Raw genomic sequence first — 24,916 nt, forward strand, 5'->3', positions numbered from 1 at the left:
TCGTCTGTCACTCACTCACAGCCAACGGCCACACCTGAGAAGGAGCTTTTCTTCATGGTTTCCCCACATCGACACCTGGACTGACTAACCTGACAGGTTCCTGGGGTAGAGTTGAAACCTGTTTCCTGGTATAAATGTGCTTTGCCTTTTCTGTTATGTGCCTGTTTTTGTAATTTGGTTCAGAACCACCATTTACTATGGACCCGGGAACTCAGATTGCCATTTTCAAGTGTTCCTAGTTCCTCCTTCTTCCTCTTCTCCTTCTCCCTCTTCTTCATAATCAGTACCTTCCAGAGTACCTACTATACATATTCCCTTTAATATACCCAGTACTCAACTTTGCGAGGTAGATATACTAGGACAGTGCTTCTCAGACTTTAATGTGCATAGGGAATCCTGTTCAAAGGCGATTCTGTTGAGTAGGTCTGGGAGATACCTGAGATTCTGCATTTCTCACAAGCTCCCATGCGATATTGATGCTGCTGGTTCTAATTCCTTGAGTGGCAAAGATATCAGGAAGAGTCTTTTGGTTGCAAGTGACTGAAATCCAATGTGAACTAGTTAAGCAAGAGGAATTTATTACAAGGATATTGGTGTCTCACAAAGCCAAGTACAGGATTAAAAACGCACCCCAAGAGGAGTGGGAGCCAAAGAGGACCCTCTTGGGTTCTTGACTCTTCTTTCTCCTTGCATGCATTTCATTGCTCCATTCTTCCTCCACCCTTCCTTCCTTCCTTTCTCCTCCATTCTGGTTAGGACCAAGGTAACTCTACCCATAGTCCTGTGGATTCCATGTCCTCTGCTTCCTTGATTTACTGCTTTGGTATGGTGGAGCATATCTTCCAGTAACTTCCTATGAAAGTGAGCAACGGAAATAAAATTTTACTTACTAACATAACTGAGGGGAGCCTGGGTGGCTCAGTCGGCTCAGCGTCCAACTTCAGCTCAGGTCATGATCTCAAGGTTCGTGACTTTGAGCCCTGCGTCAGACTCTGTGCTGACAGCTCAGAGCCTGGAGCCTGCTTCAGATTCTGTGTCTCCCTCTCTCTCTCTGCCCCTCCCCGCCCCTCACTCTCTCCCTCTCTCTCAAAAATAAACTTTTTAAAAAATTAGAAAAAAAAACCTGAAAATGTCTCTATACTCAATAAAGTATAGAATTCTAGCTTCCAGAGTAGCTGTTATAATATCCAATACCATTTCAATTTTCTATCCTTTGTATCTCATTCTGAAAGTTAAAAATTTTTGTTTATTAAAAATAGATTTTTGTTCATTTATTTTTGAGAGAGAGAGAGAGAGAGAGAGAGATGGAGTGCAAGTGGGGGAAAGGCAGAGAGAGAGGGACACACAGAATCGGAAGCAGGATCTGAGCTGACTAGCCTGAGGTGGGGCTCGAACCCACAAGCCATGAGATCATGACCTGAGCTGAAGTCGGATGCTTAACTGACTGAGCCACCCAGAAGCCCCTCATTCTGAAAGGTTTTAGATTCTTCTCTCTGACCCCTAGCATTCTGAAAGTTCACAATGATGTGCCTTGGGATGGTTCTTTCCTCATTCATTATACTGGGCACTTAATGAGTCTTTTTGACCTGGAAACTTACATCCTTCTGTTGTAGAAAAAAAAAAATTTCTTCTGGTTATTCACTTATTTCTTCCCCTCTCTTTTTTTTGTTCAGTCCATCTGGAGCTCCTGTTATTAGGATGTTGGATCTTCTGACCTGATCTCTTGATCTTCTTATCTTCTGTATCTAATTTTCCATCTCTTTATCTCTTTGCTTTACTTTCTGTAAGATTTTACAAACTACTTTTTCTAACTTTGCTAGTTGAATTTTAAATATTTCTATTTTTAATTTCTCAGAGTTCTCTTTTGCTGTTCTCTGAATATTCCTTTTTCTAATAGGCTACTATTCTTATTTCATGGGTGTAGTAGCCTCTCTTCTGTCTCCAGCAACATTATTCTTGTCCTTTTTTGAACTTTTCTTCTCTCTACATTCTTTTCTCTTTTCTTATTTCTTTATTTTGGTCTCTGTCTTTCATGTAGACTTTCTGTTTCTATTAAAGAGTGAGGCAGGGGCGCCTGGATGGCTCAGTCAGTTGACCCTTGATTTCAACTCAGGTCATGTTCCCGGGGTCATGGAAGTGAGCCCTGTGTCAGGCTCCACACTGAGCATGGAGACTGCTTGAGATTCTCTCTCTCTTCCTCTGCCTCTCTCCCCTGCTCATGCTCTCTCTCTCTAAAAAACAAAACAAAACAAAACAAACAAACAAACAAACCAAAACAAAAAACACTTTAAAGAGGGAGGCACTAAACAGTTTACCGGAAGAGGAACTAAGAAGAAACTAATGAAGCCCTCTTCATTGTACCTTTTGAGTCTTTTAAATTCTGAGCCACATTAGTATAAAGCCTATTCAAAAAAAACAAAACAAACCTTTTAGAATTTATTTTAAGCTTTATGTGCACAGGAATGGCTTGTCCATTGAGGAATTTTACTGTAGAGATATTGAGATAAGGTGTCAAGCAGCTTTTTCTCTGAGGGGACTTCTAAATGTCAGTGTTTAAAAGTCTCTCTGGGCCATTAAGTCTTTTCTGATAAGAATCTTCGAGACTCCTGTCTGAGGATAGGTGTTGGGGGAGGGTATAAGCCTAACTGCCAATTTTGTTGAATGAGTGTGGGAGGAAGGCCGGATATTCCACTGTTGAGAATGTAGCTTTTTAAACAGGTACCTCAACCCTCTCCTAACTATACATACCACTGAGTCTGTCAGCCTCTGGAGTAAGCTTCTCAAGCTGTCTGTGGTGAAGGACCAGTTTTTAAATTTCTTATCTGTCAGGGACCCACATGTAGTTCTAACGCACATGGCTAGTACATATCTCTTACCACACATGACTCACAATAGGAGTTCAAACATCCAAACTGGTCTACATCCTGTTCAGAAAGAAGAATCCACTGAGAACACACTTAAATGTTGAGGCAATTTCAAATTTCTATAAAAACTCTAAACACTCTTACTTTCTGTACTTATCATATTAGGGCCAGTAACAAAGTTTATGGGCCTAAACCAGTTCATGAACCAAATTTAACAGCACTGCTCTAGAAAAAAACAGTCTAATCTCTTGCCTTGAGGAGGAGCTATCACTAGGCTTTGAGAGGGTGTTGGGGAAAATCTGGAGGGCTGGACTGCTCTGCAAATAGACTTTCAGCTCATTCCCCATCTCAGCTCTGCCCTTCATTCCCACATTCCTTGGTACCCTGGGTTTCCAAACCCAGTGCTTTCCTGAATTGCTCATGCCCCATGATTGGTTCCTTTCTGCAGACATCAGGCCACAGCTTCTACTACTTGGCCAAATCATTTACCCCTCCTTATTCTACTTCCTTCTCCCATTCTCTTTGTCCTTGCAGTTTATACTTTAAAAAATCCCTTTCAAAATCCTGACTTCTTCACAGAATTGATTCAAAAAGTATGGAATTTCAAGGCACCCAGAATAGCCAAAACAATCTTGAAAAAGAACAGGTTTAGAGGACTTATATATCCCAATTTTAAAACTTACTGCCAAGCTACAGTAACATGTTATCAAGTGTGATTTTGGCATAAGGACAGACATACAGATCAATGAAATAGAATTGAGAGTCCATAAATAAACCTTCTGATGTGTAATCAATTGATCTTTGGTAAGAATGCCAAGACAATTCAGTGGGGGAAAGAATAGTCATTTCAGCAGGTGGTGCCAAGACATGTGGAGATCCACACACAAAGAATGAAGTTAAACCCCTACCTCACATCACACACACAAATTAACACAAAATGGATCATAGACCTACACGTAAGAGCTAAAAATTTTACACTTTAGAAGAAAATATAAGAGTGAATCTTCATGAGGCAAAGACTTCTTATATATAACATCAAAAGCACAAGTAACAAAGGAAAAAATAAATTGGACTCATGAAAATTAAAAACTTTTGTGTTCCAAATGACACCATCAAGAAAATGCAAAGAAAACCTACATAAGAGAGAAAATATTTTCAAATCATATATCTGATAAGGGACTTAGATCCAGAATATACAAAGAACTTTTACAATCTATAGTAATAAGGCAAATAATCCAATTTTGAAATGGGCAAAGGACCTAAATAACATTTTTCCAAAGAAGATTTACAAATGGCCAATAAGCACATGAAAAGATTTTCAACATCATTAGCCATCAGGGAAATGCAATTTCAAAACTACAATGAGATACCGCTTGATACTCTCTAGGAGGCTATTATCACAAAGACAGATGATAACAAATGTTACTAAGGATGTAGAGAAATTGGAACTTCACGTTGTACTGATGGGAATGTAAAATGGTGCAGCCACTTTGGAAAACAGTTTGCAGTTCCTCAAAAAGTTAAATGTAGGGGAGCCTGGGTGACTCAGTTGATTGGTGATGGACTCTTAATTTTGGCTCAGGTTGTGATCTTGAGGTAAAGGGATTGAACCCTACATGGGACTTTGCAACTGGACATGGAGCCTGCTTGAGATTCTCTTCTCTCTCTCCACCTCCCTCCCCTGCTCGCATTACCTCTCTCTCTCAAAAATAAAAAACAGGGGCGCCTGGGTGGCTCAGTTGGTTAAGCATCCGACTTCGGCTCAGGTCATGATCTCATGGTTTGTGAGTTCAAGCCCCGCATCAGGCTCTGTGCTGACAGCTCAGAGCCTGGAGCCTGTTTCAGATTCTGTGTCTCCCTCTCTCTCTCTGACCCTCCCCCGTTCATGCTCTGTCTCTCTCTGTCTCAAAAATAAATAAACGTTTAAAAAAAAAATAAATAAAAATAAAAAATAAAAAACAAAAATTTTTAATAATTAAAAAAAAAGTTAAACATAGACCACATGATCCAGCAATTCCCCTCTTAGGTGTATATATTCACATAATGAATGAATGTTCAAAAGCAACATCATTCATGATAGCCAAAAAGCAGAAACAATTCAAATGGTCATCTGCTGAAGATGGATAAATAAAATGTGGTATATCCATACAATGGAATTTTATTTAATGATAAAAATAAATGAAGTACTGATACATGCTACAACATGAATGAATTTTGAAAACGTTATGCTTAACAAAAGTCACAACGTCACAAAGTCACAAATGCTTCCATTTACATAAAATATCAAGAATAAGGAAATCTACACAGAGAGAAAATAGATCAGTGGTTGCCTAGGATGGAGTCCAGGAGATAGGGAGGAAATGGGGAAGGAGGTTTTTTTCAGGGTGATAAAACTATTCTAAAATTGACTGTGATGGGACACCTGGGTGGCTCAGTTGGTTAAGCCTATGAGTCTTGATTTCAGCTCAGGTCACGATCCCATGGTCCGTGAGATCTCATGGTTCATGAGATCAAGCCCTGCATTGGGCTCTGCGCTGACAGTGCAGAGCCTGCTTTGGATTCTCTCTCTCCCTCTCTCTCTCTGCCCCTCCCCTGCTTGCATGCACGCATGTGCTCTCTCTGTCTCAAAACAAATAAATAAACATTAAAAAAATAAAATAAAATTGATTATGGTGATGGCTGCACAACTCTGTGAATATACTAAAAGCCCCTGAATTAGACATTTTAGGTAGGTGAATTGTATGGTATGTGAGTTATTTCTCAATAAAGCTGTTATAAAGGAATTTCTGGGGTCAACCCACCTGGTCTAACTGCAAGTCCCAGTGCCACCACTCTTGAATGTGGAGGGTCTTCAGCTTATCTTATGCACAGTGCTCCTCAATTATTAACACATGAGCTCAAATCTGAGGTGACACATTTGTTCTCAAACTAATGGTGATTTAAGGGCTCGCTATTGGCTTCCTTAGGGGATGTACCTAAAAATGGTGTTTATTGAGTCAGACAAATTAATCAACTGTGCTTAACTTGACACTCTTACTCCACAGAAAAGTTTCTTTTATTTTTAAAAAGCTATCTCCTTTTATTAATAGCAAATAGTACAAAAAGCTCCTCCCTTTTTGAAAGCCTCAGCATGTGTTCTGAATGAGGATATAAACCCAGTTGGTTCATTTATTCAACAAATATTTCCAGAGTACTCACTACGTGCTACTCTGCCAGATTCTGCAAATGCAATCAATGGTGAACAAATAACAGAGAGGAGAGAGCTGAATAAACAAGCCTTTAGGTCAGTGTGGACTCAAACTAGTCCGTCCTAAATCTCCAATGACAGAGGAATTGGGGATGTTTCACTGTTGAGGGATTCAGGGAAATGTCTACGTTATCTTTTTTCTTCTTTGAGCCGTCGCGGTTGGGTTTCTTGAATTACATAAATAGTAGAACAACACTAGCAGAAATGGGGGAAAAAAAGAAAAGACGCCAAACAACAGTGCTGCTGCATCGATCCAATTTCAAACCATTTCTCCACTCGACCCATTTTTGAAGATTCTAGCTCCATTTCCCCCTAGCTTTGGCGACCTCCATTGCATGTCTCTTAGAGGACCCAGTTCGAAAGGACCTCCCAAGACTCACTCTGAGAAATTCAGACCTGAGGTGTTGGAGCTTGGTGGCAGCCAAGATCCCCACCCCCCTCCCAGCTGCTCAGGAGGTTGGGGGAGCAAAGAAGTGGATGTAAATCTCAGGACCAGTTTGCTTCTGGGCACATTCCCCCAGATTCAGAAGCCAGGCAGAAGAGGACTGCTGAACATCAGGGCAGAAGAGGGAGGCCAATGCCTGAGGTGTGCAAGCCTTGGCATTGGAGGTATCCTGTGTTCAGAGACCGGCAATGCGATCACTGTCACCAGCAAGTCAGTGGGGGACATCTAGGGAGGAATGTGAGTCCCCACTCAGGTGTGCTGGGGTGCAAGTCTGACCCTGTTGACCTCGCTGACGAGAGGCAGCAGGCAAGCCCACGGGCAGGGCCATGAGGGCCTCTGAGTTTCCACTCTCTGAGGGTACTGAGCACTCCTAGTGCCCAACCCTGCTGAGGCAAGTCTGGCCCAAATGCCAGCAAAGTGAAGAACATGCTGTAGGATCTTGATGTGTCTCTTCACCTCTCTGAGCCCGTTTATTCATCTGTAAATGGGGCTAATAATCCTCACTTTGTGGAACTGAACCTTGTGAGGGTTAGAGATCTCAAGAAGCCTAGCCCTGCTTCTCAGTGAATAGTTTGCCATTATGTCTGGGACACCTACTTATTCTTGTGGGCTATGAGCCCCCCTAAATTTCTAGGATTCAGCTTTGTTATTCTCATCTCTCACTGAATAGAATTGTGTGTGTGTGAGTGTGTGTGTGTGTGTGTGTGTGCAAAAAAGGTGATCTTATTACAGCACGGGGACAGGACCTGTGAGCAGGAAGAGCTGCCAGAATTTTTTAAATATTAAAAGGCTTATTTTACCAGGTGCCCGGGCAGCTCAGTTGGTTAAACTTGCAACTCTTGATTTCAGCTCAGGTCATGATCTCACAATTCGTAAGATCAAGCCCCACATCTCTCTCTCTTTCTGCCTCTCTCTCTCTCAAAATAAATAAACTTAAAAAAAAAAGTTTTATTTAACAATATGACTACAATGTAATATATGTTTATTATAGCATCTTTGAACATATCATAAAGGCAACACAAAATCAAAATAAGCCTGTAATCTGACCCTTCAGAAATAACCACAGTTAACATTTTCATGTAGAGTCTCCCAGTCTTTTGTTTTATGTATGTAGTTGTCATGGAATATACACATTTAGTTCCTACTTTGTATTCTACTCTAAGTATCTGTCATCATAACACTTTTATAATAGCACTTAAAGTAACTAGCATTTATTTATTTTTTATCTTTTGTAAAGTACCTAGCATTTAAAATATTGGGGTACCTGGCTGGCTCAGTCAGAGGGAGCATGTGACTCTTGATCTCGGGGTCATAAGTTCGAGCGCCCCATTGGGTGTAGAGATTACTTAAAAACAAATAAATAAGGGGCACCTAGGTGGCTCAGTTGATTAAACATCCAACTCTTGATTTCAGTTCAGGTCATGATCTCATGGCTTGTGGGATCAAGCCCTGAGTTAGGCTCTTGCACTGACAGTGTAGATCCTGCTTGGGATTCTCTCTTTCCCCCTGTTTGTTCCTCAACTGCTCATGCTCTCTCTCTCTCTCTCTCTCAAAAATAAATAAACATTTAAAAAATTAATTAATTAATTAAACTAAAACTAAACTAAAATAACATCCCACAGTATGATTATACCATAAGTCTTCAACCAACCCTCTATTGTTAGTCGTATCTGGTTCTCACTATTATAAATAGTACCGTCGTGAATATTCTTTTTTTATTTTTTAATTATCAAGTGAATATCATCATGAATACTATTTTTTTAAGCCAATTCTTTTTTTTTTTCAGTTTATTTATTTTGAGAGTGAGAGAAAGAGAGCTTGCATGCGCATGTGAGCAGGGGAGGGGCAGAGAGAGAGAGGAGAGAGACAGAATCCCAAATAGGTTCTGGGCTGTCAGCATGGAGTCCGATTCAGGGCTTGATCCACAAACGGATCATGACTGAGCCCAAATCAAGAGTCAGGGGCTTAATCAATTGAGCCACCTAGGCGCCCCCATGAATACTCTTTTATTTTTAGTGTTTTTATTTTCTTTGAGAGAGAGAGAGTACATGAGTAGAGGAGGGGCAGAGAGGGAGAGAGAGAATCCCAAGCAGGCTCTGTGTGTGTCAGCACAGAGCCTGATGCGGGGCTCAAACTCACAAACTGTGAGATTGTGACCTGAACTGAAATCAAAAGTTGGTGTCTTAATTGACTGAGCCACCCAGGCACCTCACCCCCATCAATATTATTAAAGCTAAATCTTTGCACACATTTCTGATTATTTTCCTAAAATAAATTTCTAAAATGGAAACACTACTTCAAATAGTAAGCAAATTTTTAAGGTTTTTGAGACCTGCTGACAAATTACCTAGAAAGGAAATAATTTTTAAATTTGGGTTTTATCTATTTATTTTAATATTTCTCTTTTTCTACTTATAAAAGGAATACATTCTTGTCAAAACAAACATTGTAGAAATATATATTTAAAAAGATTTTAAATTTCCCTTAATTTTATTGTCCAGAGATAATTGCTAATAACAATTTGGTGTACATTAGGAGTACCTTGAATGACTCCAATTAGATACTTAGATTTAGTTGATTACCAGATTTTATTTTTTATTTTTTTCCCAATTTTATTTAAATCCAAGTTACTTAGCATACAGTGTAATAATGGTTTCAGGAATAGAATTTAGTGATTCATCACTTACATATAACACCCAGCAATTGCCCTCCTAATGCCCATCACCCATTAAGCCCATCCCCCCACCCAATACCCTTCCAGGAATCCTCAGTTTGTTCTCTGTATTTAAGAGTTTCTTATGGTTTTCCTCCCTATCTTTTTTTATCTTATTTTTCTTTCCCTTTCTCTACATTCATCTGTTGAGTTTCTCAAATTCCACATATGAGTGAAATTATGATATCTGTCTTTCTCTGACTGACTTATTTCGCTTAGCATAATACCCTCCAGTTTCATCCATGTTGCTGCAAATGGCAAGATTTCGTTCTTTTACCTTGCCAAGTAGTATTCCATTGTGTATGTAAACCACATCTTCTTTATCCATTCATCAGTTGATGGACATTTGGGCTCTTGCCATAATTTGGCTATTGTCAATAGCACTGCTATAAACATTGGGGTGCATGTGCCCCTTTAAATCAGCATTTTTTTATCCTTTGGATAAATTCCTAGTAGTGCAATTGCTAGGTCATAGGGTAGTTCTATTTTTAATTTTTTGAGGAAACTCCACACTGTTTTCCAGAGTGGCTATACCATTTTGCATCCCACCATCAATGCAAAAGTGTTCTCCTTTCTCTGATCCTCACCAACATCTGTTAATTTTAGCCATTCTGACAGGTATGAGATAGTATCTCATTGTGGTTTTTAATTTGTATTTCCCTGCTGATGAGTGATGTTAAGCATCTTTTCATCTTTTCATGGTTAACACCATCAGGATGTCTTCTTTTGAAAAGTGTCTGTTCATGTCTTCTGCCCATTTCTTCACTGGAGTACTTGTTTTTTGGGTGTTGAGTTTGATAAGTTCTTTATAGATTTTGGATACTAACCCTTTACCTGGTATGTCATTTGCAAATATCTTTTCCCATTCTGTCAGTTGTCTTTTAGATTTGTTAAGATTACCATATTTTAAACATCTTCCTCCCTTTTTCTTCATTTCTTACAAGCCCAGACTGAGTCATTAGTGAGCTCCTTCTTTGAAGGTGGCCTGTGGCCAGGTCTACACCATTCACACTCTCAGTACAGCCTTGTCTGGTTATCACGGGCAAGCTCAGGCAGCCATCTCAGCCTCTCTCTGGAATCCACTACCAGTTTCCTCTCTGTGGAGAGGAAGAGTAGGAAGGGGGCACCAGAATGCAGTTGTAAATGTAGGTTCTGGCACTCACCCCCTGGATGCCTGGGGGAAAATGAGTGAAAGCACCGTAATGTAGCCAAGTCTGGAATCATCCCTGGGCATTCTAGAAACAGGTCATATGTACTACCTGTACATATCTACACACACCTGGAACAAACAGCTATGGGCTCATACATAATGTCAGTGCCTAGATTCTATATGCCAGCAGCTATCTCCACATCCTTTAACAAGCTCAGTTCTCTGCGGAAAGCTTACCTGCAGACGTTTGTGAAATGTGTTTATATGCATAAACACACACACACGCACACGCACACACACATATATATATAATTTATCTCTGGAGGGGAACTCTCACCTACACAAGAGCTCAGAGTTACAAAGAAAAACCCTATTGGTGATAACAGAAGGTCCCTTATACTAGAAAGGCTCAACAGTATACTAGAGGGGTATAACAAAGCAAAGGCCTTTGGGCACTATGGCCCTTAACAGTCCAACATTCCTCCCAAACTGATGACACCCCAACCCATCCACACCTTCCATTCAGAGTTAGCTCTACTTTCAGAGATACAGGTTCCCATGACATTTCTTAATGCTGTTAATGGTAATTATAACTAATAAATTCTCTTCTGTGGCTGCTAAGATCCTATCTCCTCCATGAAATCTTTTGGTCAATGGCAAGAGAAGTAAGAATTTTACTTGGCCTATTTTGTCTCAGGTTACATTCTTTTTGCGACTTCTTCATCACATGTGTGTAATATCTCCTTGGCTTTATGTAATATGAATAATATGCATTATCTCTATTTAAAAAAAATTTTAATTTATTTTTGAGAGAGAGAGACAGAGTATGAGTGGGGGAGGGGCAGAGAGAGAGGGAGACACAGAATCCGAAGAAGGCTCCAGGCTCTGAGCTGTCAGTACAGAGCCCAACTTGGGACTCAAACCTGTGAACCATGAGATTATGACTTGAGCTGAAGTCAGACGTTTAACCAACCAAGCCACCCTGGTGCCCCTGCATTATCTTTATTCTTTGAGTTGTTGGACCTATTTTCACTTGTCCATTCCTTATAACCTTTAAGTCTGTCAGTGGCAGACAATGTGTTACAATCCTTAACATCCTGGATCAACAAAATGGAAGCTCCAAAAACCCAACTGTATGTAAGAAAGCATATGATAATAAGAGCAATACTAATATTTATTGAGTGCTGGCTGTGCGCCAGTCCCTGTCGTAAGCATTTTGCACGTATCAACTCATTCTGTCCTCACAACGACTCTGTCAGGAAGACACTATTGTTATTTTCATTTTATGTGTGAGGGACTTGAGGCACAGAGAGATTAACTGACTTGCCCAAAGTCACACAAGGAGTAGAACCAAACAGGATTCATAAGCTGACAACCCGTAACACTAACATTTTGGTGTTTAGCATTCTGGTTTTTTCCATGTGTATTTAAAGGCATTTTGTTTTACTTTAGAAAACTGAGGTCATAAATATACTTAATAGGCGTTAAGTGTGTGTCTTTGCTCAGGATATAAATTTGTAATTTCTGTGATGTACCTTTTAATTTTAAGAAGTTTTTCACATGGCTGAAGTTTAACATTGTGATTTCTGTTAATCTTTTCCTTTGTAATTTCTGTCACTGTTTTTATGTTTGGAAAATCCTTCCCCATTACAGGATCACTATCTTGTCTTCTGGCTTTATTGTTTCTTTTTTATCTTTAATTATTTATGTTATTTGAAATTTATTTGATAAATAATGTTTCCTTTTCCTGACAAATTTGTGATATTTCCTTAATATTCCTTAACATTACATTCTTAATTATTCTAAGGTCTGTTTCAAAGTTGACTGATCTGTTTATTTAATAGATGTTGTTTTGTAGGGTAAGTCTTCCCAATTTGTTCTTGTTTTATTAGCAATCGTGCCTTAACATTTTGTCAAATAAACAATAGAATTATTGCATCAAGTTGGTTAACCTAACAAGTTAATTCAAGAAGAGTTGATATATTTAAGATGTTCAGATTTCTAATTTTTTCCATTTTAAAAATCTCCTCCCCTGCTACTTTTTGTTTTTTTCTGGATTACATTTATAGAGAGTGGTTTATTATACTTTCCTTTTTAAAAAAATTGGGGCTCCTGATTCTTGATTTCGGCTCAGGTCATGATATGATGGTTCATGAGATCAAACCCAGAGTCAGGCTCTGTGCTGACAGAATGGAACCTGCTTGGGATTCTCTCTCTCCCTCTCTCTCTTCCAGTCCCTTCTTTGAACTCAATCTCTCTCAAAATAAATAAGTAAACATTTTTTAAAATTTTTAAAAATTAAAAAAAAAAATCCCGGAGACTTATTTACTAAGTCTACTGCTATTTGGCTTTGTGACTCACAAATTTCTGGAATCATCTTAATTTTGTTCTTTCTATTTTCCTTAGAAGTGTTTTATTGTTCTTTTCATAACTTTTCTGAGATAAATCTGAGTTTATTTTCATCATGTTTTATAGTGACAGCATTTACCTTTAACACAGCTTTGACTACCTTCTATAATATGTTTTGATTCCCATCATGAACTATGAAATCTGTAAATGATTTTTTAAAAAACAGCTTTTTTGGAATATATACCTACCATCATATTCACCTGTTTAAAGTGTATAGTTCAATAAGACCTTCTGTAATCCCCAGATATTCATACTTATGGATGCTTGTTTTATGTTCTTAGGAATTTTCTGAAAATAGCCACTTATTAAACCAGAATTCATTATAAGAAGAAAAGAAAGAAAGAAAGAAAGAGAGAAAGGGAGAGAGAAAGAAAGAAAAAGTGTACAGTTCAGTTAAATTTTAATATATTTAGAGAATTGTACAAGCATCACCACCACCTGACTTCAGAACATTTTCATCACTTTTCGAAGAAACCCTGGGGGCAACTGATTGGCTCAAATGAAAGAGCATGTGACTCTTGATCTCAAGGTCATGATTCCAGCCCCACTTGGGTGTAGAGATTACTTAAATAAACAAACTTAAAAAAAGAGAAAGAAAAAGAAACCCTGTACCTATTAACAATACGTCTCATTTCTCCCTTCTCCTAGTCCCTGGCAACTACTACTCAACTTTCTACTGCCATAGATTTACTTATTCTAGACACTTCATATAAATGGAATTATATAATAGGTGGCCTTTTGTATCTGGCTTCTTCCACTTAGCAAATGTTTTCAAGGTTCACCATGTTACCCATGTATCAGTACTCCATTCCTTTTAATGGCTGAATAACATTCCATTGTATGGACATACTACAGTTGATTTATATGTTCCTTGACTGATGGACATTTGGGTTATTTCTGCCATGGTTATTATGAATACAATGCTGCTATGAACATTCATGTACAACTTTTTGTGTGGACATATGTTTTCCTTTCTCTTGGGTAGTATTTGGGAATGGAATTGTTAGATCATATGGTAACTCTATGTGTAACCTTTTGAAGAACGGCCAAGCTGTTTTCTAAAGTGGTTGCACCATTTTACATCCCCACCAGCAATGAGAGTTCTAGTTTCTTCATATCCTCATCAATGGTTGCTTTTTTATTTGTTTTTGATGTAGCCATTCTAGCAGATGTGAAATCATATGTCATTTATTTGCAATGATAACTAATGATGACGATTATGTTGAGCGTGTTCTCATGTGTACTTTGGCCGTTCATGTAGCTCTTTCAGAAAATGGCCATTTTTAATTGGATTAGTTGGCCTTATTGACTTGTATGAGTCCTTTATATGTTCTAGATACTAACTGCTTATGAGATACATGATTTGCAAATCATGTTCTCTCATTCTGTGAGTTTTTTTTTTTCTCACTTTCTTGATGGTGTTATTTGAAACATAAAAGTTTTTTTTTTTCCTCTAAATGTTTATTTTTGAGAGAGAAACAGAGCACAAGCAGGAAGGGGCAGAGAGAGAGACACACACACAGAATCCAAAGTAGACTCCAGGCTCTGAGCTGTTGTCACAGAGCTTGACACGGGGCTCAAACTCATGAACTCAAGATCAAACTCATGAACTTAAGCTCATGACCTAAGACAAAGTCGGATGCTTAACTGACTGAACCACCCAGATATCCTGAAACACAAAAGTTTTTAATGTTGATGAAGTTAATTTATTTTTTCTTTTATCACTTATGTTTTTGGTGTTGTATCTAAAAATCCATTGCCTAACCCAAGGTCATGAAGATTTACTCCTATACTTTCTTCTAAGTGTTTTACAGTTTTAGTTTCTTAGTTTAGGTGTATGATACATATTGAGGCGTTTGTTTGTTTTTTAAATTTATTTATTTAACATTTATTTATTATGTTTTTATTTATTTTAGTAATCTCTATACCAATGTGAGACTCAAACTCATGACCCCAAGATCAAGAGTTGCACACTCTAAAAAAAAAAAAAAATGTGTTGCACACTCTACCTACTGAGCCAGCCAGGATCCCCTTTGTTTCCCATTTTGAGTTAATTTTTGTATATGGTGTAAAATCAGGGTCCAACTTCATCCTTTTACATACAAATATCCAGCTGTCCCTGTGTTATTTGCTGAAAAGATTATTCTTTCCTCATTGAATTATCTTGGCATCCTTGTTAAAATCTATTGATCATACATATGAGCATTTATTTCTGGATTCTCAACTCTTTTCTATTGAAGAAAATTGTCTATCCTTATGCAAGTACTATGCAATCTTGATTATTGTATACTTGAATTAAAAAAAATTTTTTTTTACATTTATTTATTTTTGAGAGACAGAAAGAGACAGAACAAAAGCAGGGGAGGGGCAGAGAGAGAAGGAGACACAGAATTTGAAGCAGGTTCCAGACTCTGAGTTGTCAGCACAGAGCCTGACGTGGGGCTTGAACTCACAAACCGTGAGATCATGACCTGAGCCAAAGTCGGACGCTTAACCAACTGAGCCATCCAGGCACCCCTACTTGAATTTTTAATTTATTATTTGGAATATAAAAATGTATTGGGGGGGTACCTGGATGGCTCAGTCAGTAGGGTGTCTGACTCTTGATTTCAGCCTAAGTCATGATCTCATGGTTCATGGGATTGATTGAGCCTTGTGTCAGGCTCTGTGCTGGCGGTGCATAGCCTACTTAGGATTCTCTCTTTTCTTCTCCCTGCCCCTCCCCCTCTCACATGCCTTCTCTCTCTTTTTCTCAAAATAAACGTTTTTTTAAAAAGTGTATTGAAAGTATATTTTTAAACATTCAAGTCTTTAGACCTTTAAGCTTTAATATTCAGTTTTAGGGGTGCCTGGCTGGCTCAATCAGTTAAGCATCTGACTTTGGCTCAGGTCATGATCTCACAGTCCATGGGTTTGAGCCCTGCACTGGCCTCTGTGCTGACAGGTCAGAGCTTGGAGTCTGCTTTGGATTCTGTGTCTTCCTCTCTCTCTCTCTCTCTCTCTCTCTATCAAAAGTAAAAAAAAAACCAAAACAATAAAATTAAAAAAAATTCAGTTTTATTGCACTTTGATTAAAAAATAAAGATAAGAGTTTCATAAGGTACAGAGCTCAGTATGTAATCATTAGGCTTATGAATTATAATATTTAGAACTGCCTTATCTAATATGGTAACCACTAGCCACATGTGACTGTTAAGCAACTCACAATGTGGCTAATGTAACTGAGGAACTGAATTTTAAAATTTATTTAACATTTTCATCACCCTCAAGAATTTCCTCATGCCCAATTGCAATCAATTTCCATTACCACCCATGTCAGGCAATCTTTCTGTCTTAATAGATTTGCCTATTCTGAACATTTCATATAAATAGAATCACACAACCTACAGTCTTTTGTATCTGGTTTCTTTCACTTAACATAACGTTTTTGAGGTTCATTCATGCTGTAGTGTGTCAATACTTCACTCCTTTTTATTTTTGAGTAGTATTTCATTGAAGGGATACACCACATTGTATTTATCCATTTACCAGTTGATGGGCAGTGGATTGTTTCAATTTTACATAATTTTTTTTATTTTTTAATTTTTTAAATGTTTTTATTGTATTTTTGAGAAAGAGACAGAGTGCTGGCAGGGGAGGGGCAGAGAGAGAGGACAACACAGAATCTGGAGCCGGCTCCAGGCTCTGAGCCGTCAGCACAGAACACGACACAGGACTCGAACTCACATACTGTGAGACTATAACCTGAGCCAAAATCGGACGCTCAACAGACTAAGCCACCCAGGTGCCCCTAATTTTACGTGATTTTAATGAATTTAAGTTTAAATACTAAAGCAGGTAGGAGCACCTGGGTAGCTCAGTTGGTTAAGTGTCTGACTTGGTTTCAGCTCAGGTCATGATCTCACAGTTCGTGTTTCAAGCCCCACATCAGGATCTGTGCTGATGGTGCAGAGCCTGCTTGGGATTCTCTCTCTCTCTGTCTTTCTCTGCCCCTCCCATACTCTCTCTCTCAAAATAAATAAATAAACTTAAAAAAATTTTAAATACTAACGCAGGTAAGATAGTTCACCTTTAAGCACGACTTTATTGCATTGAGGAGACTACATTTCTCTTTAACCTTTGAAAATTTAATACATGAATTGAGATGTGCAGTAAGAGTAAAATATACTCTGAATTCCAAAGACTTAGAATTCTTGATGTGCTTAAAAGATCAAAAGAATGAAAAAGGAACAGAGACTATCAAAGTAAAGTTGAAAGATGAACAAAATAACAAGATAGGGTTTCTAGAAATGTGGAGGGGGGAAACATTAAAAACTCACCTCTGAATACCTCCAGGGGTGATAGTATCCCCTTGTGTTATTTACAGGCACTGCGTTATTTCATATGTATGACCTCTTTTCATCTTCCCAGTGACACAGTGAGGTAAGGACTATCTATTCTGTGCTTGAGGAAACCAAGGCTCAGAGAACTCAGTTTGTCCGAGGTCCCCCGGCTAGCATGTACGAAAACCAGATTTGACCCCTCTCTGATTTCAAAATCCACATTTGTATCCGTTGCAGATGAATGGAAAGTTCACCAAGAATGTAGACAAGACACATGTTTGACTATGGCCTGGCCTTTAGATTTAAGCAACAGTCGGAGCGATGGCAGAGCAGGAGGGGCAAGGGGAAGACTTGACAAGAAAGAGGGTCTCTTTGCTCTAAATTGACAAGTTATTTCACATACTACACCTGCCGCCGGCCATTTCAGTCTTTTGGAAGGCTCTTCTGTTACCATGAGGCCCAGACCCTGCCCTCTCATCCCAGAGAAATACCTCGGGAGAAATAGCCTTGGCCTCCAGAGGCGGCTCTCACAAAGCCCGGCAGCGCCCCCAGCCCTGCTGCTCGATGATAAGATAAGACGCCCGAGGGACTGGGGAAAGAAGCCAGCCTGGTGACGCCCAGCTGCTCCCTTGGTGACGTCTGTCCACAGCAGACACCGTCCCTCCAGGGACTCCAGGCTCAGCCAAGAGGCCTCTGGTTTAAGACCAGCTCTATGGAGCTCCGATAATGCTGCCGTTCCAGAGCCTTCTGCAATCAGAATTGCCCCCAGCCTTCTGACCAAGTGTGGAGGGGGTCTTCCTCAGCAGTGATGACTGACAGCAAGAAAGGTTCTTGCCTCCCCAGAGTCAGCAGCCCCAGACTGCTGACGCGTGCGGGGCTGGGCACTGTGAGTGTGACAGGACTATTTTTGCCCCAGGACAGTGCTGTCAGCAGGTAGGAGGTGAGGGGTCACGCTGCCGCTGCTGGGGTTGAGAGCTGGGCACAGTGCCGCTGGAGCCTTGCTGAGAGCTGGGGCTCCACCAGCCTGCAGAACCTGAAACCGCCTTCACTGTTGGTTCACAAAAACCCAGGAAGGTGAGGGACCCTAATGACTGGAGCCCATCACACTATTTTGAAAAGAGGCATCACTCACGACCTTTTTTTCTCACCGCTTCCCTGTAATCTTGATCCTAATGCACTATTCGTCACCTGCTTGGAAGAGGTATTGTCCCAGGTTATGCTCAGCAGTGAGCATCAGTCAGAGAGGACTGTGGCCCCTGACAGGCTTCCAAATGCCCTGTTGCAGTGGCCCCGGTAGACTGTTGTAATGGGCAAATAGATCCGTGTAGCAGATTGCCAATGGTGCCCTCACTTTACACAGGAGCCGGGTTCCTGGAAAGTTGTCCTCAGACTGAATCCTATTGGGGCAGCTCTACTGAGGGCAAGATATTCCACACTATGAATGCACAGGGGTTGCTACTCCACCAAAAACAGAGAATGCCTCCTTTAATTAATTTTATCTTTTTATATCTAAATACTTTTGTAAAATTTTATTTTTTTTTTCAACGTTTATTTATTTTTGGGACAGAGAGAGACAGAGCATGAACGGGGGAGGGGCAGAGAGAGAGGGAGACACAGAATCGGAAACAGGCTCCAGGCTCTGAGCCATCAGCCCAGAGCCCGACGCGGGGCTCGAACTCATGGACCGCGAGATCGTGACCTGGCTGAAGTCGGACGCTTAACCGACTGCGCCACCCAGGCGCCCCAGTAAAATTTTATTTTTAAGTTATCTCTACACCCAACGTGGTGCTCTAACTCACAACCCTGAGTTGTGCACTCTACCAACTGAGCCAGTCAGGTGCCCCTATATATCTAAATATATTATCTATATTTAATTTTATCTTTAATTATGTTTTTTTTATTATAAAAAAAATGACATTTTGGTTGTCAAAAGTCCAAATTGAGGGGTTGCCTGGCTGGCTCAGTCGGTAGAGCATCTGACCCTTGGTCTTGGGTTTGTGAGTTTGAGCCTCACGTTAGGTGTAGAGACTACTTTAAAAAAGTTTTATTTTTTTTAATTCAAATTGGGAAAATAGATAATTTAGAAAGGAAAAGTCCTTATCATGATATAAATTCCTTCCATACATTTTTTCCTATGCTTATACAAATGTGTAGTAATCTAAAATAGACCTCTGAATTTTTTAATTTTTATCAATATAGGATCATAATCATACTCATAATGACTTTTTCCTCCACTAAGTCTTGCCATATCTATGCATAAAGATCTAACTCATTCCTTTTCAAGACATACATAGTATTTCATTGTGTGGATGAAATGTACTCTGGAGAACATTTTCTGTGAGAGAAATTCTCAGAAGTGCACTTATTAGGTAAACGGATGACGATATTTTAACTCTTAATAAATAATTGCCAAATTGTACTTCAGAAAAGATTGCAGTGATTTTGGTACATTTGGTAGTAACTTACATTTACATTCCTACCAAGTGTATCAAAATGCTTGTTTATCCACATTGTCACCAACATTGGATATTATCAGTCAATCAAATTTTTGGCGCCAGTGTAATAGGGGACGCACACGCACTCTACAGCCTTGCTTCTTCAGTGTCTTGTTTGTTCTTATTCTCTATTTTTCTATTGGGTTCACTTCAAACACCTCTATGTATATCAGAGAAGTCAGTCCTTTGTCCTATGTGTTGCAATCTTTTTTCTCATTTGTCTTCCTCTTCTGACATTTATGGTGTGGTGAGAGCACAGGGTTTGAAGGCAGACTCTGGCTTTGTCTCCAATTCACCACCTGAATAACCATAGTTTCATTACTTAGCTTCTGGCTCCCCATCTGTAAACTGAGGAATCAGAACAGTGCTTAGCTCAGGAGAGTGTAATGGGAATGAAATGAGTGGAGGCATATCAAGTGCTCGGTGTAGTCCCTGTGTGAAATAAGCTCTATGGGGTATATGCTATTAATTATTATTATTATGCATTCAAATAGTTTTAATTTTATACAGTCAAATTTATTGATCATCTATGGCTTCTGGATTTCCTGTCATGCTTAGAAAGGCGTTCTTCCATCTAAGACTAGAAAAATATTCACCAAGGGTGCTATGGAAAGGGGTCTGTGGGAATCCATGTATAATATGAATCCCCCACCCCCTCTCCCCCATAATTTGGCTGTTCACATACCAGGATTTTTTTTCCCAGGAAGATTACTTAATTTAATTTAATTTAATTTAATTTAATTTAAGTTTGCTTAAAATAAGAGAAATTTATTCTCTTACAGTTCTGGAGGCTAAAAGTCCAAAATCAAGGTGTCAGTAGGGCCCGCTCCTGCCCAAAAGCTCTAGAGAAGAATCCTTCCTTATTTCTTCTACCGTCTAGTGGACACCAGCAGTCTTTGGCATTTTTGGTCTGTGATGGCTTAAGTTCAGTCTCTGCTTCTGTCTTTGCATGGTCATCCTCCCTCTGTGTGTCTAAGCCCCTGTTTTTTCTTCTACCCCCCCCCAGTTTTATTGAGAAATAAACCACTTTTATTGAGACATACACCACTGTGTAAGTTTAAGGCGTGCGGCATGACGGTTTGATTTACGTACGTTGTGAGACGATTACCACAATAGGGTCAGCTAACATCCATCCTACTAATGCAGTCTGTCTTGGTCTCTGTGGTATAGCAGGGTGCTTCCGTCTTACCCCATGTTCTAGAATTCTCTCAGTGGTGTCTTGTTCTTGAATAGTTGTTAGTTGTTTTTCTTGTGAGGGGGAGTGAAGTCAGGAACAACCTATATCGCCATCTTGGTGACGTCACTCCTCAGGAATTATTTTAATTTTTTTTTTAACGTTTATTTATTTTCGAGACAGAGAGAGACAGAGCATGAACGGGGGAGGGGCAGAGAGAGAGGGAGACACAGAATCGGAAGCAGGCTCCAGGTTCCGAGCTGTCAGCACAGAGCCTGATGCGGGGCTGGAACTCACGGACCGCGAGATCGTGACCTGAGCTGAAGTCGGACGCTTAACCGACTGAGCCACCCAGGTGCCCCTCAGGAATTATTTTAAAGGGGAAACCTACTGCATTTAGAGTGTGCGCAGGGGCACCTGGGTGGCTCAGTTGGTTAAACGTCTGACTTTTGGTTTCAGCTCAGGTCATGATGTCACAACTCGTGATTTCGAGCCCCGCATCAGGCTCTGTGCTGACAGTGTGAAGCCTGCTTGGGATTCTTTCTCCTTCTCTCTTTTTTCCTCTACCCTGCTCTCTCTCTCACTCTCCCTATTTCAAAATAAATAAGTAAACTTTAAAAAAAGCAATAAAATAGAGTGTGTACAATGAATAGGTCAGGTTGCCTTTATGGTGTCTTGGTTTGGGGAACAGACTGTGTTAGCTTGCAGCTTTATGTCTAAAGAGTGGGCCTGGCAGGTCATACCCTGCCCCCTTCATAAACTAAATAACTTCCACTTGTCAGAAGTGCCAGCTTCATGCCGAGGTCCCTACCCTGGAGGAGTTCACAGTCCAATGAGAGAACAGACTAGTCATCAGATGGAAGGTGTCATTAAAGACCTCCTGGTAGAAATAACACCCCCGATGGATGTTACTGGGTGGATAGCAAGGAGGGGAACCGAGGACATTCCAAACAGTGGGGACAAGACATTCAGTCACTGCTCTACGAATATGTTCCCATCTCCAATGCATCAGATCCTCTTGCTACCTCTGTACAAAGGCACAGAGGCAGGGAGGACATACTCTAGCATTGGAAAGAGGTGGTGAGATGGAGAGTAGCCAGAGGCTGGATCACAGAGCATCCGACTAAGACTTCCTGTCCCAGTTCTAGAACTTTCTTAATCAGATAGCCTTAAGAAAGTGGCTTTACTCCTCTGGGGCTCATTTTCCTTGTCCTTAATGTACAGCCTCAGCTTATGCCCTTAGGCAGCTATGGAAATTCTATAAGATCACACATGTGTAAACATTCTGTCCTGTACAATGTACATATTTGACACCCTCAGGGTACTTTGTGCTGCTAATTAATAATGGGAGTTGTTCCTGCCTTAGGGGCTTCACTGTGGGTTCAGCCTGTGTTCCCTGGGGCTCTTGCACCTGCTTCCTGCAGAGGGGACAGCTTCCAGCTGGATCCCAACCTCCATGTTCACAGCCTGCCCTGCTTTCCTGAGTCTTGATTCCTGCCTCTCCTAGTCTTTGTGTTGACCCAGATCAAGACTCTACTCTAATGCCCTTTAACCCTGGCAAAGATACTCCACAGGCAGGTCTGAGCCTCCTCCCCTGACAGGTTATTTGTAGCAGGGTTAGAATTTGCCCCTGCGTACCTACTGTGTCCCTTTGGCCTTGTTTTCCCCAGGCATGAGTATAGGCCCCTCTCCATCTCTGGCAATTCTCCCATCTGCCCATGGGTAAGAGTTAATGGCTTAGAGATGGGGCAGGTGAGCATCTTCCAGCCAGACCTCAGCTCCTCTGCACACCACTAGAGCCCATTTGGAAACCACTGGAAACTGTGTCTTCCCCTGGGTGGTAGTGGTTCTCTCAAGACAGCAGGGTCCTGGAAGTCTGAAGACCACTGCAGAGGGCAGCACCCTGCAATCTTACAGTCCTGTGCACAGGGCACTGAAAGACACCTGTTAGGCAAAGAGCACTTGGTGGGAGTTTTGGAAACCTGCGTTCTGCTTTCAGCACTGTCTCGTTGTGTGGCCTTGGACAAATCCCTGGCCTGCTCCGGTCCTCGGTTTCCCCATTTGTAAAATGAGAGGGCTGGCCATAGGGCTGAACTGATGTCCTGTTGGCAGACAGACATGTACATGGTTTGAAGGTGAATGTCTTTAGGTGGGGCTGGCACTTCCCAGTGAGAAGCCTCTCCCACCACTTCTACCACTGAAGGCATCTGAATTTGTGTTCTTTGCTGCTCCCCAGTCCTGGCCCTTGGGAAAGGAGCCAACAGTCCTTGGCCTTTTTGGCACCATTATTTAAGAGGCCACCAAAGGGAAGAGGTAAGTACAGAACCAGATCAGGCTAGGTTCTCTCACTTTCTAGGAGCTAACCTTGACCTAAGATGCAAACAGTGAAGAAGTCACTGGGTTTCCCAAGGCCTGTGGTCCTCATGGCAACAAGAGATCTCTCATCCTTTTCTCCTATGCTTACTAGGAGATTGGTCTGGCTTCACAGGACCTGCTCAGAGGACCCAGCACCATGGAGGGTCTCCACTTGGTCTAATGCTCTGCTATCGCCATCTTGAAATTCTCAATAATTTTGAACTGGGGACTCCACGTATCTATTCTGTACTGGGTGGGCCCCGCAAATTACTGGAGGTTACATTATACCCGTTTGGAAACCTTTTATCATGTGTTCTAGCAGTCTGTCCCCTTAGGGTACTGGTTCCTAAGACAGGCTCTGTGATTACCAGAGAAAGAACATTCTGAAGGATTCTTCCTTCAAGGTCCAGATGAGATGACATGGAAGCCATGAAGTCTCCTCTGACCTCCACAATGGATGCTCTCTTATTTTCCCACTTTATCACATGGCACCCATCCCTTTCTATAATTCATCACAAATTCCCTGTCTGAAGGATTCATCTCCACACTATGCCCTCTGTGCTTTGACTTGCCCAAGATAGATAGATGCTTAATAAATGTTTGTTGACTGACTGGAAAGCAAATAGAACTATCTTCTCAGTTCAGAGTACAGGGCAGTGCACACAGTGGGTGTTCAATCAATGCTGCTGACTCATTCAGGGAGCAGGCCAGGCAGTTGCACCATATGGGCCTTCCCTTGCCCCAGCTAAGGAGTCACATGGACGATCACAGTCTCCTTTTCCTACTCAGTGAGGGTACAACCATAGAACCAACGAGGTCCAGCATGGTACTGCTCAGTTACAGGGTTTCCTGGCATGGAGGTGGAAAGGAATTACTCCTTACCCACCATCCCCGCAGTTTCAAATGCCCTCAGGTGCAATTATATTAAGAACCCCTGACACTTGCAAAGCACCTCAAAGTTTGCAAGCCACTTTTACACATATTATTCTCAAACTGTCCTGTAAGTCAGGAAAAATACTTAAATACCAATTATGTATTTGTTTTAACATTTTTCCTTTTACTGTGTTATGCTCATTGAGGAAAAATAAGAAAATACAGATTGAGCAAAAAGGAAAAGAATACCTCAGATTCTAGTACCTAGAGATGATACTGTTAATATTTTAGTCCATAGCCCCTCAGATGTATCTACACGTATAAACATATATTTTTTAAAATAAGATAATTCCAGGGGTGCCTGGGTGGCTCAGTCGGTTGGGCGTCTGACTTCAGCTCAGGTCACGATCTTGCGGTCTGTGAGTTTGAGCCCCGTGTCGGGCTCTGGGCTGATGGCTCAAAGCCTGGAGCCTGCTTCTGATTCTGTGTCTCCCTCTCTCTCTGCCCCTCCCCGTTCATGCTCTGTCTCTCTCTGTCTCAAAAATAAATAAACTTAAAAAAAAATAGGATAATTCCAGCACTGTTTCATAATCATGTGATTCCCATTTTTAATAGGTGGCTAACAGAGGTCCCAGGTCACAGTGGGTAGTGCTAAAGCTTGACTCCAGGTGTCCTCTTAGGCCAGTGTCTATATCTGGAACCAGCTGCTGCTTAAACTCCTCAGGGACCAGAGAGATTGGTTGCTTCTATTTGATGGCGGTAGGAATTGTTTGCTCGGATTGGGCTTAGGGGAAAAGACCCCAAAATTCTCCTGGGTGCCCCACAGTCCAACATGGGTGAGGCCAGGCCGGGTTGGGCCTGGCTGCTGT

General features: G+C 40.8%; 1 protein-coding gene across 1 annotated transcript in view; it reads right to left on the reverse strand.

Moving 5' to 3' along the window:
* Positions 1-618: 618 nt before the first annotated feature.
* The window catches only part of B4GALNT3 (beta-1,4-N-acetyl-galactosaminyltransferase 3), a 140,298-nt gene continuing 116,000 nt past the window's right edge, over positions 619-24,916 (reverse strand). The window contains exon 20 of the mRNA XM_047067250.1: positions 619-853. Coding sequence (XP_046923206.1) covers positions 619-853 — 235 coding nt within the window. The remainder of the gene's footprint in view (positions 854-24,916) is intronic.

This window comes from Lynx rufus, unplaced genomic scaffold (genome assembly GCF_022079265.1).
Source record: "Lynx rufus isolate CCGP_SWC_20201006 ecotype Redwood Valley unplaced genomic scaffold, mLynRuf1.p SCAF_7, whole genome shotgun sequence".
NCBI lineage: Eukaryota > Metazoa > Chordata > Mammalia > Carnivora > Felidae > Lynx > Lynx rufus.